Source organism: Lepisosteus oculatus, chromosome 7 (genome assembly GCF_040954835.1).
Source record: "Lepisosteus oculatus isolate fLepOcu1 chromosome 7, fLepOcu1.hap2, whole genome shotgun sequence".
Taxonomy (NCBI): Eukaryota; Metazoa; Chordata; class Actinopteri; order Semionotiformes; family Lepisosteidae; genus Lepisosteus; species Lepisosteus oculatus.
The window spans coordinates 16,817,759-16,835,707 of NC_090702.1; the positions used below are offsets into that span (position 1 = coordinate 16,817,759).

At 35.2% G+C, this 17,949-nt stretch overlaps 1 protein-coding gene across 7 annotated transcripts in view; it reads left to right on the forward strand.

Annotated features, from left to right (window-relative positions):
* Window positions 1-17,949, forward strand: part of atp2b1a (ATPase plasma membrane Ca2+ transporting 1a) — an 82,574-nt gene that overhangs the window by 34,056 nt on the left and 30,569 nt on the right. For all 7 annotated transcript variants that reach the window (XM_015352816.2, XM_069192222.1, XM_015352813.2 and 4 more), the window contains 3 exons: window positions 5,961-6,158; window positions 16,721-16,978; window positions 17,444-17,569. In XM_015352816.2, coding sequence (XP_015208302.1) covers window positions 5,961-6,158; window positions 16,721-16,978; window positions 17,444-17,569 — 582 coding nt within the window. The remainder of the gene's footprint in view (window positions 1-5,960; window positions 6,159-16,720; window positions 16,979-17,443; window positions 17,570-17,949) is intronic.

A 17,949-nucleotide genomic window follows, 5' to 3' on the forward strand; every position in this document is an offset into this window, starting at 1 on the left:
TCTGTGAATAAACAGGTGGATGAGATCTTTGAATCAATCGGCTACTAGCAGCCAAACAAGTTAAATGGATCAAATGACTCCCTTTTGTTCATAAGCTTTTATGATCTTATGAGTCACAGTACCCCGTCAAATTAATTTCAGCATATTGGAATTAGGAACTAAAAGATTGTCAGTGGTATAATTTCTCTTAATACAGAATACACTGACAACTTTGTGTTGTTTATAATGAGTTGTTGCTGTTATGACTTCCAGTGTCATTCTTGCTATGAAACATGCTGATGAAAAAAAGCTTTTTATATTAACTGTGTAAACCTTGGCATGCATCACAGTTCCTGCAACTTAATCTTCTGCGCTGTCAGTTCTGTAATATTAAATTAAAATGTATTTTAAGAACAGAAGTGAAAATTAATATCCTTTTGCTCAGAACGCTGTTAGACTAAGCAAGAAGGTGATGTCATCAAAAACAGCCTAATCAGTTTTCATTTTCAATAAAAATCACTTTCTCATGAATTACTGTTATATACTTTTCTACGGAGGGCATGTTTTCAGTTGCTGAAATATGATTGCGTTAGCTCATAATTGTGCATGCTGAGTGCCGTTACTTTATAAAATCATGTATCTACAGGTCTGAATGAACCTACTTTGTGAAAGGGATAACTAGGCAGAGAAGATTAGTACCTAGGTTTAAATTAGCCCAGGTTATGCCTTTTGTTAGGGATGAATGTCTGAGCATTGTAATCCTGCTTTGGTTAGGTATAAGTATATGCATTACTTTTGCTGACCAAGGATGATATTCATGTAATAAATGTCCTTTGAACAACTCAAAAATGCTCATTTTTGCTGTTCCAGTAAATAATACTTAATAAAAGCATTATTGCAGTTATGAAAAAGTAATGAGATGGCTTAACAGAGTAGTTGAACTTTGTGAAAAAGGTTTAACACAGCCAATTTTTTTTTGCTATCTGTTTTCCAAAAATACTCTTAAAAGCAAGAATGATAAATAGAATATATGCCTCTGATGGAGATAATGTTAATTTCTAACTGATATTTACATTTTTTGTTCAACTAAACCACCTTGGTGATCTAGTAAAGGGAGCATATTTGCCATGATCACGAGGCCGGGTCCATATCCGACCCTGCCATACGTAACTTGTAAATTGGGAGCTGGTTTGTTGTTTCCTGCATTGGAAAATGGCATGTTATCTAGTCTCGGAAACTACTTGAAATTATTTACAAGATTACTGCTGTTTGGTCAGCAACTTCTGTATGTGGCGCTTAGGTGAAATACCGATGGCATTCTTTGCTCATAAATAGTAATTATGCTTTGTAACGTTGAATTAATTGATATTTTAATCTTTGTATGGTTAAAAATGAATGAAGCAATTCCCCATCAGTTTAGAACTATCATTGTAATTGTGTTTTAATTATGTAATGTTCTTCAAACTAATGGTCTCTTTTTTTTCTATGCGTTTACTCACAATTTGGAATTGCCAGTTTGAGTTCAGAGATCAATCTCTGAAGAGCACAGGGAGAAGGAGAATTTATGCATATGACATCTACCCCTCTACCTGCCTTGTGATGTTTTGCACTACAGTAGTGTACCAAAGAGTTAGTGTTTATTGCAGGAGTGATGTGTCTTGCATGGTCTCAAGCAGGTCTTAGCCCTCAGTATGACTGATGCAGTCATACATTAAAACTCATGTTTTAATCTCTAAAAACGCACCACATTAAAGTGCAGATACTTTTGTGTATAGAATTGAAAGTTTGTCAAGTAGTAAATATTCTGAGGAATTCTCACATGGCCAGGTGGGAGGTGGGAACATTTTATAATTCCATCATGATGTGTCATTTGAACATTTGATCTTGTGCATGCATTCTGTCTGAACATATTGCCTATTGTTGCAGTGACAACATTCCTGACAACATTTTTTATTTAGAATATTAAAACTATCCAGCAAAACAATGCATTGAGAACATTAGGATATAGTAAGAGGCCGTATTTATGCGCATAGTAGAGGTATATACAGAAGTGTATATCACATTCTTTGTGGTGGTTCTCGGGAGTCTTAGAATTGAGAGTAGTGAAATTAGATTTTTTATAGTTCTTCTAGTTTATATTGATGAACAGCACTAGGGTTTCAAAATGAGTTTCACTAGTACTAGGTTAAATTTTGTCAAATAAAAATAAGTCTGCCAACAATGATAATTTGAATAATTCTTGATTAAAACTATAATCCTAAATAAGCTTTTTTGTTTAGCGAAAATAAATGTCTTTACATGCAAGCTTGTGATCACCAAATATTCAGATTAATCCTTGCAGTTCATCTGAGATCTGTCAAAGATGAAAGCACATGATGTCCTTGTGTACTGTACAGGAGAGAGTATTGGGCCTGCGTTTTGGGATTTATTTAAGCATAAAAGCTCAGTTAAAATAATCTTAAATAGCAGTAGGGAGATGTATTTTAATCATGCACCAATATGTATCTTTTGGATGTGCATTTTGTAGTACTCACTGCTATGGCGAGTTGTTTTTGACAAATAGTTTTGACAGTACAATATTCATAAAATGCTTTGCTGTCAGCTTGTTTTCATTGGGAATCAAAGCAAACGGCTAAGAACATTACTGCAGCAGTGCAGGATAAACCTTTGCCCTTTGGCTCAGTGATAAGAATGAGTCATCATAAACTCATCTGCTTTGGGAATAAGCAGAAGAGTAAATCCCTCCGCCTCCCCAATTATGTTAGAAGATCACTGTTAATGTACAGTGGAGTTTACATCTTTCTATATGACTCAGCAACGGACCTTGTCCTATTGTTTTAAAGATGCCTGCTTTGAGTAATGTGGTCTTCAACCAAATGTTGCATGGAACATTACAGACAAATTCCCATTTGGCAAATGAAGTAAAATATAGCATTAACAATAACACGGACTAACTGCTTATTTATACAGTTTTCATCAGTATCTGTTATAGAAAACAATACCATTTAGTTAATTTAATATTAGCTGTTTTAGCACTTGTATAATGGTAATTTGTAGTGAAATATGGAACATGCATTGCTTTGAGGACCTCGATATTCGATATTTGTGATTTCCCCTATTGGGTCATTAACCACTTTTTCTGCATCTGCAGACCAAATTGGTCTATATATAGGCTGTACAGTAGGAGAGTAAATGTGGAGACCCCATTCCACAGCATTTTAATCTTGCATGGTTTGCTGACTGATCAGAGTAATGCAGATATGTGACTCAGTGTTGTGCTGCAAAATAAAAGAAATGTTAAAACTACCTCATGGAAAAGGATAAAATAAATTATAAGAGAATAAGACAAATTGCGAGAGCAAAAGTGAGTTTGGGTGGGAAGGAATCGCACAATTTATTTTCTTGTCTGTTAGTTTGTAATAACAGTATCTGCATTTATAATGTATAATAACGACGTAAAAAGTAAACACTCTACTAAGAATGAAAAAAACTAACTCTAATATGAGGTAAACTCTTAATATCTTAACGGTGGTCTAGTTTAGTTGTTTGCACATGTAATAACTTTAATTGCAGGGGGGAAGTAGTCATTTTCATTAAAAATACTACAAATAATTACTGACAGTCTTTCTGAACTGTAATAACACATTTTACTACCAAAATGTACGATTCTGCGAGCTGTGGAGCTATACACTGTGTCCCAAATGCCGCATCAAGCCCTATGCCCTTCCTCCAAGTCCATAGTTCTGTGACATAGCATGAGCCTTCGAGCATGCACCGTTGGTTACACGGCTTTCCTTGCTGCTTTCATGTTGCTTCTTTTCCAGCGGCTAATTCCACAAGGAGAGAATTGTTTTAAAGTTTTTTTTCGTTCTTTGCTCATAGTTTGATCAAATTGAATGTCATCTTGTCTGTCCCGGTACAGAATTCATGACATATCGTGCTCGTTCCCGATGAGCAGGCTTGACTCAAAACGGGCAAAGTAGAGGTCTGTTTATTCAGAGCTTTGTACTATTAAAAACATTTCAACTCGTCTGTCACAGTATAAAAAGTACAGTACGAGGAACATAACGTGTTCATTCACATTAGACAGGATTGATTGAAAGTGGACAAAGTAAAACTAAATAAACTTGGCAATACCTCAAAACTTTCTTTGTGTCTGAAATACATAGTCGATCAACGAATATTCATTTGGTGGAATGGGGTAAAGAAATAATACCTTAATGTCAGCACTTCATATCTGGAATATATATGAATCTAAAGTAAGATAATGAAATTTTGATTTTACATAAAATAGAATTTTAACACTAAAAAAAAGTTAAATTCTACTGACATGAATATTTTATTTTCCATTGCTTCACTTTGCTTTTAGAGGTTAGAACATGTCCCCATTCCACAAGGAATTTGGGGTAATGCCCTTCAGCAAAGTGTGCTCTGATGCAGATGTCAGAGAAGGGTGCATTGGGGGCGCTTGTGAGCGCCCTTGTGAAACAAATTGATAAATGTGACGGCCTAACTCCTTGCAGACATGAGTGGGAACGCTCATGTGAATGGCAGAGGACCGCAAGTGTGCATAATGGAATATAGCCTATATTTCTGTATAAGGTATTACGTTTCATTTTAGCAAATTCAGTATTAGTGGAGACTTCAAGGAACCTAACCTTTGTGGATACCATGTTTTTACTGCATTTTATTTCCTTCTATGGATGTAGTATTTCCTACATAACATGGTGAAGTCATAGTTTTAGAAAAATAAGTTACCGATTTATGTACATTTCATGTTTTCATAATAAGTAATGAATACTTTGCAGTTCTTAAAGGATATTTCTTTAATTTAAAAGCAATACAATGTTTTATAAATCTTAAGTGAGCAGCGTCTTTTGCTAAAGTAAAAAACTGCTTAGTATTTTTATGGTATTGAAAGATTTCTCAACTATATGTTGCATACTAGTCCTTATTTTCTTTTTTCCATACATGTAGAGGTTCCTGCTGCCTTTTTCATGTAAACCCTTTTACATAGGATATGTTAAAAAAAACTTTACCATCGTAGTAGCTCAAAAATGTAATTGCAATATTTCGTTAATGTGGCTGGTTAGTTCAGTTATTTAGAGCATGGGCTTAATGTCAAAGTCATGGTATCAATGTATTTGTGGGATGTGCACTATTTAAAGTGTAGTATAATTTATGGTTATTTCCAATTCATCAAGTTATCTTAATCTCTAGATTCTGTTTTTTAGAGAAAACTCTAAAATTGAAAGATTGGAGACTATTGTAGGGCCAGCACATGAATTTTATTTAAATCTTGAATTTTATGATTGGGTAACACCTGGCAGATGACATACAGATTAATGTAGACAAGTGATTAAAAATATCAACTGAAACATGAGAAACTGTAGTTGAAGAGGCTGCTTATGAAATACAAAGCTGTTTAATCTTCTGCACTGTGAGAGAAATAAAAGACAAGCAATATTAGAATATATAGATAGAAGTGTAGAATTTAAGTAAAACCTCAATATCGTGTACAATTTCCAATGTTATTAAAGGTATTGATGTTATAGAATAAGTGCACAGATGAGCCCTCAGATAAATCATGGAGCTTTAAAGAAATGCCCTGCATTGACATGCAGAAGGAATCTTTTTGGTTTAAGAAAAAAATGAAAGAACCAGATCCAAATATTCAAATTCCTTAAAAGCATTGACATAGTCAAGCCTGTGGACTTCTGATCTGTAACATTTGTTTGTGAAAATTTACAGATAGACAGGTGTTTTATTTTTCTCACATGCTGCTCAAATTAAAACTGTTGTAGTTGTGAATTGGTTCAAAAGCATTGAAAGGATGTTAATGTGTGCATTGTTGTCAGTGATCAAAATCAGGTACGGAATAGCTTTGTTGGCATTATTTTTCTGCTTTGTTTTATGACTCTGTAGAAATGTAAGTGGATCTTTCATGTTTTGTTAATTGTAGTTTTTATGTTCTTTTTCAGGTTTAAGTGGCAATCCTGCAGACATTGAGAAAAGACAAGCAGTGTTTGGAAAGAACTTTATACCTCCAAAAAAGCCAAAAACATTTCTACAATTAGTATGGGAAGCATTGCAAGATGTAACGCTAATTATTCTAGAAGTTGCAGCCATAGTTTCATTAGGCCTTTCTTTTTATAAACCTCCAGGTGGAAACACAGAAGGTAAGACCTAATTTAAATACATATATTTTGTGTTCTTGAGTCCTGTGATGGCCAAAAACTATAAAGTTCTGTGGTGTACATACAAGATTAATCCTGGAAATGCTTTATGTAGTTGACATTCATTAAATTTAAATTCATTTACATAGAATAGACTTAATTATACTATACGTTTTTGAAGTCATTTCTAGGTAAGTTTTGTTTTAAAGATCACTTTCATATCCATGTATCCATTACAGTGTTGTCAGGGAGCCGGGGCCTATCCCGGCAAGCAGTGGGCACAAGGCGGGATACCCTGGACGGGACATCAGTCTCTTACAGGGCACACAATCACTCCAGGGCCTATATTCTTAGAAACCAATTACCCATATGTCATTGGACGGTGGGAGGAAACTGGAACACCCGGAGGCAGCCAACGTGAACACAGGGAGAAGATAGAAATTCCACACAGCACCGCAGGCAATGAACCCAGGGTCCCAGAATGCAGAGCAGCAATGCTAACCTCTGTGCCACCGTGCCTCCCACAATCATATCCATTTCTGCTACATGCTAGTAGTGCTGGGAGAAGTCTCCCTCCCCCTTAAATTATACCAAAGGTCATGTGTTTTGGAAGTATTGAGTCATGGTCATATTAAAGTGCCTAGTCTTACCTAGATTTAACCTAGTATTCTCTAGCCACAACAGGCAGTTCATAAATATCAGCATTGAACACCACCATATATATAATAACGTTATCTCTTGACACATGTGGCTTCTGTTTCTATGGATACAGTTGAATGGTTCTTCATTTTTCATCCCTTGTAAGCATGGCACATATTAGACACATTATTATGTCTATTATGAGTTCTGTTGATTTGTGCTTTCTCTTTAACAACAATTTCTAAGTTCCTAAATTTTGTCTTGACTCGTATACAGAGGATGCATTACCTTTAAATTAAGTCCTTTGAGTGGAATTCCATTTGAAGCCATCATACCATATCATACCATGTTGGTTGTTTATAAACTACAAATCACACAGAATAATGTCATTGACTGTTTTATATTTTTATTTTTACATGTTTCAAAAAAGACTAGACTAGCTGAGTCAGTAGAACGCAATGAAACATTTACTCACACAACTGATCAAATGCGATCTTCATGGGAGAAAAAAATCTGCAAATGTTATGGTTCCCTTAACCTATAAATGGGCTATTGTAGTACCTTACAAAAGTATTTAGACCCTTGCACAGTTTTCACATTTTATTTCTTTAAAATTTGCAATCCTGACACTTTGAACTAGCAATGAATATTTAATAAGTAAAAATCCTTCTCCACACTTAAAGCAACAACAGTGTCAATAAGAAATAGTAATGATTACATAAGTGTTATTACCCTTTCACAAAATTGGAAAGCATAGAGCCCTGAATATTTTTGGAAGGAACTGCACATTGTGATTAGCAACTCACAACTGCACATTGTGATTGTCATCCATTGAGATGTACTGATTAGTATTATATCATAATGCAATCCAAAACCATTGGGTGACATAAAGTCCCTACATCATCACATACAGTAACTTTTCTGTACACTTATCCTTGTTAAATGAGCAAGGATTCAAGTTACAAGTTATACATATACAATAAAATAGATGTGTAATTCAGTAATTTTTTCTCTTCATGTGTACTTTTCTACAAATGTATCACTAAATTGGTTTGAAAGGTCCTTGTTCTTCTATAGTACTGTAAAGGAATAAGCAGGTATTTAACTGAAATTATGGTTAATTTAAAACCCATGTACTGTATTTCTCAATTGACTTTGAAATAGTTTACTTTCCTTGCATTTTTAATGAGAAGAGTGTTGCATTTTGCTCATTGACATAATTCTCAGCTATTAGAAATACCACGACATTTGAATTATGAAACAATACCCCATTTCTCATGGAGGGTATTATTGGGTTAATTTACTTCCCCGGGGACATCGATCTTAAGGGAAAGAAAAGTTTTTTTTGTTATTAATCATCCATGAACCCAGTGCTTATGGGCATGTTTTTTTTTAATTTCCATATTCTGTTTGCACAAGTGACAAAAGTTTCTAAATTACCTTTGCTCAAGTAATCATGACTAGCTAAAATTCTTTAGCTTTGTAGTATGTTTCCCTTTTGTATCACATTTGCTCACAGGAGTTGCTGATGAATGATGCAGTAAAGTCTAACTACCTCCGTGTTGCAAATTATATTTGTCAGCCCATTTTGCTGATAATTGCTGGGGTGCCATCTGTTATAACTGGTAACTTGGCACACTGTAGCAGTAACTGATCAGACCTTTTGTTATGCAACAGACTCTGGAGCTCAAGAAGCTCTTCTGCATAAGTATCACTAACCACTATATTTTACTAAAGAATCAGAGCAGTGTTAGTACTTGGTCACAAACTGAATAAAATGGAAATGTATTTTTATACAACCGCTCTCGTATGTTGCTGGCCAACTCTGTTTTGTTGGGTACAGTATTCCTTGCTAGATGAATATAACATAAACGTTACAAATGAGAGGAAGCCATTAGGTTCGTTTAGTCTGTCTGGTGTTGGACATTTAGAAACGTATTCCTTTTTCTCAAATTATGTAATGTTTTTTGCAAAAACTTTATAAATTCCCTTTCAACAGTTGTGCTGTACAGTTACTTTCTGTAATTCAAGTAGCTCATATTTTTAAAAGAATGTACTGAGATGTCTCCATCTTTTTCTCAACTCTGTTCTGGATTACATCTTCTACATTGCTTCATAATTTATTTTGTATTGTCTTCTAGCAGTGAATTCCTTCATCATTGCTTCTTGCTCAATTCAATTTCCCAATATATTCTGTACAAAAATATTCACCCAACCGCTGGTCTTTGAACTTGTCAAATTCATTATACCCTTCCTCATTTTTGCCATCACTATAGAGATTAACAAACGAAAAAGAAAATATGCCCTTATTTACATACAAATGTGATAAACTAATGGACAAGAATGTGAGTTTTATGTGGGTAGCAGACTACAAATGGTTAAGTTTTTTTCCCCCATAAATTTTCATTGTTCTTAATTGTTTCACCTCCTATTAGGCTGATTAAAATTTATTTTTTTCATTGTTAGAAACGCATTAGTTAAGCTTAACTGTTCAAATACTTAATGTTGGCTTTTTAACAAACATTGCATTAAGACCTCTGTATTCAGCAATATAATCATGATTTTTAGAAGTCTCAACAAAAGCTGGACCTTGTAGGCTTTGCCAGATTGTAAAAACATAAAGGTTGCAAATGAGAAGAGGCCATTCAGCTCATCCAGCCTGTCTGGTAGTTAGTATCAAAATGATCTAAGGAAGCTACTGTGTTTCTTGAATGAAGGCAGTGTATCATGACATGTGCTATATGTAGGTTATCCATGATTGCAGTTCCTGTGCAGTGCTTCAATCCTGCAACCTCCATAAATTATCAGCATTTAAGACCTTAGAGATGTTTTAAATTGATTCCAATTAAAGTTCAAGCAATTAGCTCGGTAATATTTCAGGTAGAATGGAAACAAGAAGGCTCTGAGGCCCTAAAAGTCTGGATTTATACACTACCGATGCAGTAAATTTCCTGCGTACCTTTGTTTTGCAGGTCCTGCAAACGCATAGAATAACCAGTCATAAACAGTTCTATAGATATGAGGGTCCAAATCCTGAATAATGTACAGTTAATTTTAGAGAAATGTAAGCAGGGAAAGCAGGTCTAAGTTGCATTAATTACAGTTTAAAAGGTGATATATATCATGGGTTTATGTAGCAGCACCATTTCCTGTAACCTTAAATTGTATCCTTTATGGATGCAATCTGCAATGGCATATTATGCTTTATGTTTTACTATATATGCTCATAATTGAGTGTACTTGCTCATATATTGAACACAAATATTATTGGTTCACTTTAAGAATATATCCTTTCTGAGTGTTCAGTAATAAATTTGTATTTTTATTACACACAAGTAGATTTGAGTTTTACTAATCAAACCCACTTGAGATAAGGAATTTTTTAGATTAAACAATTATCTAATTTGGACCAACCAGAAACATTGCAGTGTTTATGGAACTTGTTATGATGAGAGCCTGAATGTCGCCCAACCTGATGATGTATATTATTAAAAAACTCTGTCAGTTGCCTAAAACAGTAGCTGAACAGTGAAAACATTTCATGGGCTGCTCAATGTCCTGTTATTAACCACACAGCGGTGTGATACACACTCCTGGTTTTTGGAAGGAGGAGTACAGTCCAGCAGGTTTTATTGGTAATTTCTATTCTTTAATGAGTTGAGACCTAAGGACATGGGTAATAAAGGGCAAATGAAGTGAAGGGTTAATTCATATCAAGTCATTAAGTAACAGTGGTGAAATGAAAGCCAGGAGAAACAGTCCTTCAAGCTCTTAGAGTCAGTGTCTGTGGCATATAAAGTATCAAGAATTAACTGGATTCATGAATGGGCTTCACTAAGGGAGAAATTACATTATTCCTTATATAAGGTGGAAAATATGCCTTTTAGGATTTCAGGTATTATGTTGGAAAATGGGTATACATCATATTAAATGCATTGTTAACAAAGATCTTTTTTCATTGTATGTTGTCCCAGTGATTTTAAGAACAAAGTGATTGAGCTCCAAAGAGTCATTTGCTTCATGACCAGTAATTGTGGGCACCAAATCGAATTGTTGGACACTTAACTCCTTGACCCCTCACTCCTTTCTCACTGTTTAGTATTCCGCATGTTTCTAAACAAAGATTCTATTTTGGTGTTGCTGGCACCAGTGGTGAAAAGTAAAGAAAACAACTCTATTCTGCAAAATTACTAGAGTTTATTAGTTTATATTGACAGGGCATGTGGAGTAGTTCTGATCAAGTGGTTATCCATCACTGCATTTTATTGAATGTTCATTTTTGTCTATTGAGCTTAATTTTCTGTCTGTAACCTAAACAAAGTAACATCACTGGCTCAAGCTGTATTGATTCCCACAGTCACTAAGACTTTCGAGGTTAAGATCTCTCAGGCACGGGAGTACGCCTGGGTTAGTGGTGGTTTGTAAGCCAGTGATGCATCACTCTTATGGGTACAATTAATCAATATATTGTTCTTTTGGTAACAAAAGTATGAAGACACATTTAATTTTTCTCTGGCGATAGTTAAATTCTAAAAAAGAAAGTAAATCGTCAAACTCGCCTAAAAAGGTGTCATGAGGCTTGGGGTGGTCTGTAGACAGTAAAAATAATAGTAGAGTAGGGAAACGACAGATTTAGAACAAGATATTCAAAAGTAGAGAGTAACAGCACATAAACAGAAAAGGCGATTATAAACAACAATAGTGCCCCCACTATGGCCAGTGAGATAGTTCAAACAAACTGCCATAAAAAAAGATGTTCCTCACTAATTATGAAACATAAATGTTTTACCATGCTAGTGTCATGATAGTACAGTTTGAAATAAAATCCAAATATGAAAAACTGCATTCAAGATCAAAGCAATGATTCCCCTTGCTCTTGCAATTCCTGGGTTGATTTTCTTGCCAAAGTTCTCACTGAAGGAATGAACACACCATGCATTTCTGTTCCAGTTACTAAGTGCTCCTCCAAACCTGGTGACACAATAGCTCAGCAACTTCTTGTAAAAGGCACTTTTAACTTTTGGTTTGGCTTCTTGATTAAAAATATCCAGGTATTTGATGCCATTTTAATTGTAAGTCAGTTTGAAAGAAGTTTCAGTGTTTTAGGCTGCAGCTGGTAAAAAGAACATGGTGAAAAATATATGCATTTAAAGGTTTCTTTAAGGAAATACTCTAATTTCAGGTAAGCATAGGTAGAAAAACTGTATACTAGTTGTGATTTTTCCCTCTAATGTTAATTGATCTTTGTTTATTGATGGTATTTAAATTTTAGTAGCTGTCTAAAAGCCTAGGAACAAGTAATAGGTTTATTCCATGCTAAAAAATAGAAGAAAGAAAAAAAACGTTTCGGCCGTGGAGCCTTCTTCAGGTGTCACCTGAATACCTGACACCTGAAGAAGGCTCCACGGCCAAAACATGTTTTCTTTCTTCTTTTTTTTTAGCATGGAATAAACCTATTACTTGTTCATTTGCAGCCTACGCATGCTGACGCAGCTACCCACCTGAATGTCTAAAGCCTAGGTTTAACTTACGGCATCACCTGTTTTTTCCTTACTATCGACCCACTATAGATAGCAATGAATTTTCAAAGGTTTCAAAAATCCATCTGAAAATGACCATTTAATCTGGACATCCACAAATATATTAAACATTTTTAAGGTTTTAAAATGTAACAGAGCAACTGATTTTTGTTAGTGGTTGCAAGACAAAAAAAAAAATTACTGATGCATTTTCTGGGTAAAAGAATAGCATGTAATATTTACAGGCCAAATGTTATGAATTTGCAGGACTTTAAAAAGGCATTTTGAGTGAAACTATTAGACAGGATTGCACCTCTGCACTTATTCCTAGACAAACAGATTAGCCGCAGACCATGGCTTCTCTTTTCAAACAATGACTTTATTTACAGGATGTTGGGTCAAAACATCTCTGTCATCCTGCCTTTTCCTTTTTGTGCGACAAGCTTTTTGTACAAACCAAATCCCATTTGAGAATGCCGGATTAGAATACAATTGGGTCAATTACAATGTGTTATTTTCATTACATCAGTGGTCTATGTGTGTTGAGTCTTTAGGTGGCCTTTAGTGTCAGCCCTGTTGTAATTACAACCCGCTGTGTGGGCAGTCTGCCCACTCCTCCTTGCCCAGGAGGGACCAGGGCATTTACAGTAGTACCCTCCCCATCAAGGGATTGAATCTGAGCCAGACGTGAGGCAAAGAATGGGTGGGAAAGGCACTCCAAAGAAACCAGGAGGGTTACTCTTCTTCTCCCAAATGTATTGCATAGTGCAGAATATTAGTTACAAATAGAAATGTAGGCTTTGTTCAAGCCTACAGCCCTTAACAAGGCCTGTAGGCTTTGTTCAGTTGAGGCTGGCCCTCAGCGCTCTTTACCTAATACTTAATATCTTTTGACTAAATGTCTTGTTGTGATTAGACTGGTCTTTTTTTGTCAGTCCTTCATTGTTATGTAATGCCCTTCCTCCGCCACTTTGAGAAATACATTTTTACTCTCTTCAAATCTCAATTTAAAACTTTATTTGGGTGAGTACTTTTTGCTTTACTAATCTGATTGAAATATAGGATAAACTGTTAGGCATTTTATGTACTTTTAAATGTTTTTTTTTCTTCTTCATCACTATGTACAGCATCTGTGGGTTTGAAAAGACGCTTTATAAATAAGTTAAAATAGTGTAGACAATGCAGTACTTTATGAAAAAAATTCAGTATATGAAAAAATGGTAACTTATAGGGGTTTTCAATGATTACAGAATCAATTATGATTCACTGTGGGGAAGTTACTTACATAGCAGCAATACCTAGGAATATGTAAATATAAAGCAAAAATAAGCAACTGCATTTACGCAGTTTGATCTTGCACAGCAGAAACTCCCATACAATTAATAAATTACAAGGTTATGACTTACTTAAAACAGTTAAATAAAAATGTATTACTTGAATGCTAAGTAAATTGTTTCATCAAGGTGTTGCATGAATTTAGGCGTACAAATAGTGTACTCTCCTTGGACTATAGTGGTGATATTGCTTATACAACTATTGTTGAAAAACATAATGTACTATGGTACTATTTTTCCATAAGATTTACCACTGATTCCTCCATGACACTTATCTGTGTGGACTTTCATTCATTGGCCCTCACTATATACTGTGAAAATGCTACGCTGGTTTAGTTGCAGATATTTAATTGAGAAAACCTTATTTAACAATTGGAGTTCTCTGAACCACCATACAATTTAAATTTTTTGTATTTATCAAACTCCCAGTTTCCCAGGAGCAAATAAAAGGTTAATGTCATTTTGATTTGCTGGTAAAAAAGACTGAAACAAGTAAGCTGAAAATACAGTATGTATACCTATGTATCTGGGGGTAACCTGAATTGCATGATTTTTTTTCTTCAAATCTTTTAGCAATTGTGTACTTAGTTGAAAATAAAGCTTAACTATTTAAGGCAGGACAAACTGACATCTGCTCTCTCCAGGTTTGTGAACCCTGCCTTTTTATTTAGTTAAATTTAATACTATCCAATGGTCAAGAGAAATGAGAAGTAATATTTCTATAACCTGTACTTTTACAACTGAGACTAAATGAATCCTTTAATTTAACTTGTTTCTTAATTGTACTTGGTTTTGGATGTAGTCTGCTGCAGATGTGTTGCAAAAAAAGGGAGCAAACCATCTCCTGGATGTGCTTAAGTTATTGTTGCCTTATTTCTGTCTAAAAATCTCATAATTTTCCAGTCCTGATGTACGGACACAGGTGGGCAAGGTGCCATGATGCACTCCCACCAAAAACCTGACTGGTGCAGAGCTTCAGTTATGTCAATTTCACAGACTTGAGTGAGAGGAGTTGTGAAATCCATAAAGTGGTCCAGGCTTGATGCCAACCAAATTCTTAAGCATCTTAAAGAGGAACTGCAATGCTATTTTTATATTTCGAAGTTAGAAAGAATCAGCATTGATGAGTGCATTTCTCATCAAACCACAGTAAAAATTAAATGTACACAGTAACTTGTAAAATCTCAAATTTTCACCACAAAAAAGACAAAAATGTCCAGGTATGTGCAATGCCATATTCTGCGATTCAGAAAAAGGCAACAAAACTTCCAGTGATGTGAAGCAGCCCAATTACATTGTAAACATGCAGGCATGTGCATAAATCTTTTCCTCTAATAGAAATATTGCTCTTGACCTTGAGACAGTTTTGCTGATAGATGGAACTTGTTAACTCTCATGTAGATCACTTTGGAAACTTTCTGTGGTGAGATATCTGCTGCAGAACCTGTACTTAATTCACTTGCACATCGCAATACTTTAGTTATTACAGTGACTAGCAAGCAGAAAGGGCCACCTCATATCAGTTCTCGCAAATGCGCACTTTCGCCCTTGGTGAGACCAAGGCTTTGTGACAACATGATGACTTACAGTACTTCCACAACAGTTCTAACAAATATGATTTTTTTTTCTATACTGTCAATGAATTTCTTTTATTACCAAGATTGAATAACCGGTCTGCATAATTTGGCCTGCATCCCTAGTTGATTAGTAAGAGATCAGTTGGAATAAAAAATGAGAGGATTAGGTTTATATAATATCCAGTTTTACTGCAAGTTTGGCCTCTAAATTTTGTGTAGTAGAATCTTAATGGTATTTCTCTTGACATGAAAACCACAACACAATACTGCTTAATACAGTATTTCAGTACTTACTATACTGTCTATATTCAAGATATGCAAAATTTAATGAATCATTTTATATTGACTATATTGTATTAAGTTATCTCATGTATATTCAAACTTCTAAAAAATTAAAACCAGTTAAGTGGTAAAAATAAGTGTGTATTGGTATATGCATATGATGTCTCAGCAAGGGTCTTACCTCAGGGTCAAATCTTAACTAAGACTTCTAATGAGGTGTCTTGAGTCCTGTTCAGTAGTGCATCTTAAATGATTGCGTATGGTTTTTGATTAGCTGTACAAATCTCGGGTGGGATAATTCTCTAGATGTCAATATAATATATATATAGGCTTTAGTTTTGCAGGTTTCATCAGAAGTGATCTCAGTGCAGTTGTATTAATTTCAATTATATAGAAAGTGTTGTCTTTTAAATTTTTGTGGTATGATAGTATTTTGTCAGCTTACTGGGCAAAACATTATGATGAGTGAATGTTATCTTACTGAAATGGTGCTAGTTTATTTCCCGAATGTTAAACCAGCAGTATTCACCTTGGCCAATCCTTTGATTTTTAGGGATCATCTAGTAGCTTGTGCTACACTTTCTTAACTTTTAATAAAAAGCAATACTACAACAAGCTCAAGTAGGTAGCTGTGTCAGCTTGCGTAGGCTGCAAAGGAACAGGTAAAGGTTTATTCCTTCCTTCCTTTCAGCATGGCGTAAACCTTATCTGTTCATTTGTAATGCTACAACAATACTACTAAGCATAAAGGTATTGTCTGCTGTGTGACTTTGTAGCTTGAGTGGCCTCTGGACAGCTATGATTGAATCCTGGTGGGGGTAAAATTGCACTCATGAAGTTGATGTCATGACTGGGATTACATAGTATGTCAGTCCCCTTAACCTGCTGCTGCAGTGGACAAGAAGGAGTTGAGAGGAATGTAATGGGGCTCATTCGTACTGAACCTGAAACACATGTAGATGTCATGGTTTTGCAACCTAGATAGTGTGGAAATCTCACATGGCAGGTGGCCTGGTGTTCTGGTTTAGTGGAATTTTGTTCTTGGGAGGGGTGCTGTAAGGATTTGAAGCTGGAATGACCTGTAAGTGGCCGGATCAAATCCTGGCAGGGGAAGAAGCTGCACTTATTACTACATGTGTTGCTTGCTTGTTTTTTAACTTTTTTTACATTTACATTTTGTGTTCTGAAGTCAATGCTTTCTTTTTTTCCTGCAGCCTGTGGTACGGCAGCTGGTGGTGTTGAAGATGAAGGGGAATCGGAGGCAGGCTGGATTGAAGGGGCAGCAATTCTGTTGTCTGTTATATGTGTGGTGCTAGTAACAGCTTTTAATGACTGGAGTAAAGAGAAACAGTTTCGTGGATTACAAAACCGAATTGAACAAGAACAAAAGTTTACTGTGGTTAGGGGTGGCCAGGTCATCCAGATACCTGTTGCAGAAATTGTTGTTGGTGACATTGCACAAGTCAAATATGGTAAGAATTTTATTTCCAACAGTCTTGTCATTTCTGCTTCTGCGTAATTTGAGTACAGCTACAGTACAATATATTCTAATATTTGTTGCTTTAAATGTTTGCAGGAATAACTAATCAAGTAATGTAGACTTGTATGTCAAGCTGCAAATAAACTAGGACAGGTTAATTCCACACTGAGAAGTAAACAAGAAAACATTGGAAACTGTACATTGCTGTAAAGCCAGAACAAGAAGCAACATGAAAAAGATGTCTGTTTTTGCCTTGCAGCATTCTACATTTTTTGTTCTATTGCCTTTATCATTGTCTCTAAAGGGCTATTTTTTCTTAGAGCTTTTCTTTAAACATATTTCTAAAGTCACTTATTATAGTCATATTTCCAAAATGATTTTTGACATCTTGAGTTCAGCTTTTCTGATGTTTGAGCTAAATATTGATTGATTTACATGTGTTCTATGCATGTTCCAGGTGACCTCCTACCTGCTGATGGTGTGCTGATTCAAGGAAATGACCTAAAAATTGATGAAAGCTCACTCACTGGGGAGTCTGACCATGTCAAGAAGAATATAGAAAAAGATCCATTGCTGTTGTCAGGTATTTTGGATTTTTTTTTTGGAGGTAAAAGTACGATTTGAATGCAGATAATTGTACTGGACTGGTAAAACTTACAACTAAAGACTATATATAATACTGTTCTTCCCCATTGAAGAACATTGTATATTAAGATTATTGATGAGGCACAATTTATTCACTATTCTGTGCTGTATTCTGGAACCTGACGATTGACAACAATGCCACCTACTTCAGCTCACATTTTGTCTGATCCTGATTTGTTGGAAAAAAGAAAACTATTTCATTGCTGCCTGCCATAACTCAGCTCTTTGTATATTGTTTCAATGAGGTGCCTAAAGACTTAAGCACCTCTCTAGGCCAGTGTGTAAGGGGAGTAGCTTAATGAGCTCAGCTTTGGAAGT